At 51.4% G+C, this 6,350-nt stretch overlaps 1 protein-coding gene across 1 annotated transcript in view; it reads left to right on the top strand.

Moving 5' to 3' along the window:
- The window catches only part of KMT2C (lysine methyltransferase 2C), a 298,335-nt gene extending 295,227 nt beyond the window's left edge, over positions 1-3,108 (top strand). The window contains exons 56-59 of the mRNA XM_007469801.1: positions 350-466; positions 816-889; positions 1,241-1,349; positions 3,016-3,108. Coding sequence (XP_007469863.1) covers positions 350-466; positions 816-889; positions 1,241-1,349; positions 3,016-3,108 — 393 coding nt within the window. The remainder of the gene's footprint in view (positions 1-349; positions 467-815; positions 890-1,240; positions 1,350-3,015) is intronic.
- The last annotated feature ends 3,242 nt before the right edge of the window (positions 3,109-6,350 follow it).

Genomic DNA, 6,350 nt, shown 5'->3' on the forward strand with positions numbered 1-6,350 from the left:
AGAAGCCATTAGCCTGTTGAGTTGGTGGGATCTGGAAGTGATATTACACACAAGATAAGATAGCCAGTTAGAAGCAGTGCTCAGCCAGTCAGCAGTATCACTTTGTAAAAATGCCCTAAGACTTTAGCGTCAAAAAGATACAAAAACAAGGTAGCGATATCATAGTTTTAGGTGAGAAGATTGTCCAGTGTTCAGGGTTCAGGTGAGAGTGTGGTCAGTGAGAAGGTCAGGTGAGTTCAGGTGGGGTCTTCAGTGTGGCTTGGGTGGTACCTTTGTGCGAGAGAGGCTGCAGGCCAGTTGCCTGTGGAAGCCAAGTGGTTCCGAGGTGTGTATACGTGCGTTTCCTCAGGGGCTGGGCCTGTACGCCGCTCGGGACATCGAGAAGCACACCATGGTCATCGAGTACATCGGGACCATCATCCGGAACGAAGTCGCCAACAGAAAGGAAAAGCTTTACGAGTCCCAGGTGAGCGCGCACCCCTCCTATGCTGTCCGACAGCCACGGCGCAGGGCCGGATTGGACCGTCACGCTGGTGGGAGTGCAGTGTCGAACAGAGCCACGTCTGGATATTTTTGTATTTTCCTCCTGTTTTTTCCGTCGGTCTTACTGTCTGCGAGGATGTGGCTGGATTGATGCACCTGGCTTCACAGGCCACCTGCCAACGTGTTGGTTCCGTTCACAGCTTGTAGACACCACCTGACGGGCTGGCGTGTTGTCCCGGCGAGTGTGACCGGGGTGCGTGTCGGCGCACATCCGGCTTCGCCCCCTCACGTGGACGGGAACGCAGAGGGGTTCTGACCTCTTTCTCTTTCAGAACCGAGGCGTGTACATGTTCCGCATGGACAACGACCACGTGATCGACGCCACGCTCACGGGAGGGCCTGCAAGGTGAGGGGGGGTCTGAGCGGGAGGCGCGGTGGGGCGGGGTCTGAGCGGGAGGTGTGATGGGTCAGTGCGCTCACTGGGGCCTTTCAGTCATGGAGAGAAGTTTTTTTTTAAATTGTGTGGGACTTCCCCGGCGGTCCAGTGGTTAAGACTCTCCGCTGTCATTGCTAGGGCCCCAGGTTGGGGAACTAAGATCCCACAAGCCGTGCAGCCAACAACAAAAATGTGTATATTCTATTAATGGACAGATAGAAATGTAATTAGAAACAGATGACCCTGTGAGCTGAAAGGTTTTCTTTTAAAAGCTTCTTCCAAAGTCTTATAGTAAGTCGTTTCTGAAACGGCACCTTGCAGGTACATCAACCACTCGTGCGCGCCTAACTGTGTGGCCGAGGTGGTGACTTTCGAGCGAGGACACAAGATCATCATCAGCTCCAGCCGGAGGATCCAGAAGGGAGAAGAGGTAAGCGCAGGGCCGCACCGCGTGGCCCCTCCCTGCGGGTGGCACTCGACTCCTCTGTGCACGTAATCTGCTCAGCGGTTTGCAGTCCTTCGCTGCTAGCAAGGCCCTCCTCCTGGAAGGTCGGCCTCGGCCGCCCCGCACATCTCGGTCCGACAGTCTTTGCCCTGCAGATTCCACGTCCCCACGTCGCTCGTGTGAACGGGCTCCTCTCGACCCCCGTGCTGTCCATTTGGCTCGGTGACCCTCTCTTTAAAATGATGCCCGTCGTCGAGCTCATGGCCGAGAATATCACGGGATTGGTGCCTCGTGGTCCCTGGGGTCATCGTGGCTCACGTGAGGTCACCCTGAGGCTGTAGGCGGCAAATCTGGGGGTCCCCGTGGCTGCTCTCACACTCAGGGCCAGTACAGGCGTATAGACTTTTCTACCAACAGCTTCTTAGACAGTTTGGCGGTCTCGTTAGGTGTACTTTCCCTTGCCCCACGGATCACTTTGGCCCAGCACGTCGCCTGTTAGGATTGTTATTAGTCTTGATCGCCTTGTTTACGTTTCCTGACTTTGTCACAATTGTGAGGAGCACGCGTTTCGCCGTGCGCTCCGTGCCTGGAATCGGGGTGTCCTAGAAAGCGGCTGCCACGCGGTGTGGGTTCCGTGGGGAACCTCCCCTGTTCAGGGAGGGAGGCGCCTGAGGCTCTTTTCTGGGTTTGAGCCCCCAGCGCTACGTGAACAGAGCTGTGAGATTATACTTGTACTTTTTGGTCATCTTTTTGGAATGTGCTTTTTTAAAATCAAGAATTGACCCGAGGCCTGTTTTGCACATCTCACCAACTTGAGTGAATTAGAGAAAGGATGTGAGGACCCCAGGGTGGTGTCACGGCGTGGGGACAGATGGAGGCTCAGCAGTCCCACGCCCTGCTCGCGCCCCTCCGAGCGGGCCGCGTAAGCCCTCCAGCCTGTACTTTGCCTTACGCACAAGGAGAAACAGTTCCTCTTGGAGTTCCTGTAAGAACTCAGTAAATACCGGTGTGTTCCCTTCCGGTGTAGAAGGGAAGTCTTTGCAGATAGTGTCCCAGGGTATTTGAATCAGAGGGACCTTGGCCATGTCAGGTTTCTCAGGGGTCGGGGTCCCGGGGTGAGGCTTACACCGTGGGAATCACGCAGACCCCCGTCCACCCTGACAGCAGGGTTGATCTGAGATATTAACGATAATGCGGTTGCGCTTAAATAGAGCAGCGTCTTTTAAATATTCTTGTACGTGAGGAAGGATGGAGGAGAAGGATGTTCTCAGGCAAGAGCGATTCGTCTCTGCCCATCTCGTTACCCCGTCCGGCAAGAAAGGGGCGGGGGACGGGGGACGGGGGACTTGTCCCACCCAGGGCAGCGGGCCCGGCACCGCGGCGTGCAGTGTGGAGACACACCAGCTGCCCTCGCCGCCTCCGGCTTGGCCCCAGAATAGTGCCTCCCGCTTGCCTCGGGCCCCGCGGGATCCCCCGGAAGAGCACGCCCAGCGCGCTCCGCAGTTTCCTTTTGAGGTCCCCCCACCTCCCCACCTGAGTCCCGTGGCCCCTCGACGCGTCAGGGCTTCCTTTGATTCCGTCCGTCTGTGGGCTGGCTGTGCACAGCAGGCAGAGGGAGGCCTTTCTCACACTGTGTCTTTGCTGTGGGCAGCTTTGCTATGACTATAAGTTTGACTTTGAGGACGACCAGCACAAGATCCCCTGTCACTGTGGCGCCGTGAACTGCCGGAAGTGGATGAACTGATGCATTCCCCGCTGTCTCAGAGGGCGGCTCGTCCCTAGGAAGGAGCGATTCAACACAGCATTTGAATTTCGCAGACGGAAAGAGGTTTTTGTTTTCTGTTTTGTGACTTTGTGGAAACTAGCTTCTGGGAGTCCTGATTTCCTCTGAGCTTTTAGGTTAGAGGAGCACAGGAGAAAGCCGACCGAAGCAACTTTCCCGAAGTTGCTGAGGTTAAGAATTACAGAATGGTCCAGCACTTTCGTTTTCTTTTTCTTTTTCTTTTCTTTCTTTTTTCTCTTTGAGGTGGGTTTTGTTTCGTTAGGCTTCTTTAGTCTCACTAAGGAGAAACTTTTACTGGGGCAAAAAGAGCCGATGGCCGCCCTGCCCCGCCCCAGGGCAGAGGGCCTTCCTGTGAATGTAAGACTGAAATCACCAGCGAAAGGGAGACGTCCAAAGTGCTGGCCACCGCCTTATCTGAAAAAGGGGCAGGCCCTCTAATTTAAAAGTTTTTAAATAAAGTAGACACCACTGAACAAGGAATGTACTGAATGACTTCCTTAGGGATAGAGCTAAGGGATAATAACTTGCACTAAAATACATTTAAATACTTGATTCCATGAGTCAGTTTATTGTAGTTTTTGATTTCTGTAAAATAAGAGAAACTTTTTGTATTTATTATTGAATAAGTGAATGAAGCTATTTTTAAATAAAAGTTAGAAGAAAGCCAAGCTGCTGCTGTTACCTGCAAAACTAACAAACCCTGTTACTTTGTACAAATGTGTAAATATTTTGAGAAAAAATACAGTATAAAAATAGTTATTGACCAAATGCTACCAGGCTCTGCAGCAGCTCGGGTGCTTATAAAATGTTCATAGGGATGTTACAATATAATTTTGTTATTAAATATGCCATTATAATTATGTAATAACCAAAATTTCAACCTAGAGTGTTTGGGGTTTTTTGGAAACTACGGTCTGTTAGTACTTAATTGTTTTATACACTTTACTTCTCATAGAACAGAGTGTGTGCTATGACTACAACTTTTATAGCCGTTTTGGTAACTTAAACTGATTTTTTCATATTATATTGTTGCATCCCTACTTCTCCGGTCAGGTTTTTTTGTGCTTTTACAATTTGTGGTAACTGTGAATAACTGCTTACAAATACCCCCAGTGGAGGCTGAATTTTCTTCAGCAGAAGTAGGTTTGATTAGAACTTGGTTTCAAGCCACAGAGAATCATGTAAACATAATAGGATCATGTAGCAGGAGCTCTACTCTAACTCTCTAGTCTTCTATTGAACACAAAAATTTGAAAAAGGAAAAAAAAAAAAAAAAAAAAAAAAGGGAGAGATGTGACCATGCTTGCAGCTGCAGGACCCCGGCAGTAGGGTTTTGGAAGATGTAATTTTCAACTGTGTTTGTATGAACAGTTTGTTTACATTTCTTTAATTAAAAAAAACACACTGTTTTGTGTTTGCTTGTAGAAACTTAATCAGCATTTTGAACCAGGTTAGCTTTTTATTTTGTACTTAAAATTCTGGTACTGACACTTCACAGGCTACGTATAAAATGAAGTTTTTGTGTGCACAATTCCAGTGGACTGTGAGCTGTTGGTATATTCAGTGATGCAGTTCTGAACTTGTAATGTACATGGCATGGTGTATTTTTATCTTACAGAATAAATCAATTGTATATATTTTTCTCTTGATAAATAGCTGTATGAAATTTGTTTCTTGAATATTTTTCTTCTCTTGTACAATATTCTGACATCCTACCAGTATTTGTCCTACCGGGTTTTTGTTTTGTTTTCTGTTCTGTATAATAGTATCTAATGTTGGCAAAAATTGAATTTTTTGAAGTATACAGAGTGTTATGGGTTTTGGAATTTGTGGACACAGATTTAGAAGATCACCATTTACAAATAAAATATTTTACATCTACAAAATGCTGCCTGAGTCTCTGTTGGCGCTCTGATCACAGCTCGGAGGCTGACGAGCACTTGAACTTCACCGACAGCCTGGCCCAACCTTTCAGAGTGACTGGCTTGTGGACGTGATCAACTTGGTTCTCTCCCTTTTCAGATGAAGAGTTTAGATGTGAGTTCTAAGGGGGCTGCTAAGAATTGAAACTGCTCAGAATCCCATTCAGTTTCCTACAACAGCCTGTGCTTCATGAAGAGCCTAAAACAGCTTCCGCACTGCGTGACTTTACAGAAGGTCTCCAAGCCCCCATCATCTGACCACTTCTTTTAAATGCCCGTCTGAGACGCCTCCCGTCTGTGAAGTTGTCCATCTGGACGCGGCTGGACACGGTCACGTCTGTGCCGGGCCGTAAAGTTCTTGCTTGGGGCGGCCTTTCCTTGGACCACACGCTCGATTTCTCACCGTCAGACACACGAGGAAGGAAGCTACAAGGCGTCGCCGCACCAAGGCTCGGACAGGCGAGCGGGTGCTTCCGGCCGTCAGCTCTGCCGACCTGGATGGATCTGGCCTCCCAGGGAGAGGGGCGCGTGGGCCTGGGGCCAAGGAGAAGCGGAGCTCGTGAGTCTGCAGGAGGGAGCAGCATCGCGCGAAGCGTCTGTCGCACCGAAGCCCGGTGACAGACGGCTGTCTCCGCAGGGCCAGCCGGTGCCTCAGACCCCAGGTGCCCCTTGCAGTGGGCCCTGCGATGACACTGCGGCAGGGAGCAGCCCCGGCCCCGTGGCCCCAGGTGTCAGCTGCCACCGTTACCTTGTTCTTTGACCACACACTCAACTCACCTACTCAGCGCCTGGAAGGACCAGAACGTGACACGGGTCCCTGCATCACTGAGCTTGTAACCCGATGGGGACACAGAAAAAGACAGGTGGTTCTTGAGCTGGCGATGGAGGAGGGAGGTGGGTGGGGGCCAGGAGAGGCCGCCCTGAGCAGCGAGGACTCAGGGCTGGCGGGACCCGTCCTGTTCCTGCCACGGCGGCTGGACCGGCACACGCCTCACCCGTGGTTCCTCAGGGTTCTCGAAACTTTCGTAATCTTCTGGAATGAGCCCACGGTCTCCTTGGTAGGAAGGGGGAAGAGCCCCTTCTCGCTGTCGTCGTGCCCCCCACTCCCGGCTCTCTCGGATCCCAGTCCCCCTGGTGTGTGCACCCGAGCTGCCGGAGGCGGCGGGGGTCTCGCTGGGCTGCGTCTCTGTCTCCCAGGAGGGTGTGGCGTTTGCTGCGCCGATGCAGCCCAGGCCTCCGGGGTCAGGTTCATGGCTCTTGGCTGCAGCCCAGCCCCGCCCC

Source organism: Lipotes vexillifer, unplaced genomic scaffold, assembly GCF_000442215.2.
Source record: "Lipotes vexillifer unplaced genomic scaffold, Lipotes_vexillifer_v1.1 scaffold472, whole genome shotgun sequence".
Lineage (NCBI taxonomy): Eukaryota > Metazoa > Chordata > Mammalia > Artiodactyla > Lipotidae > Lipotes > Lipotes vexillifer.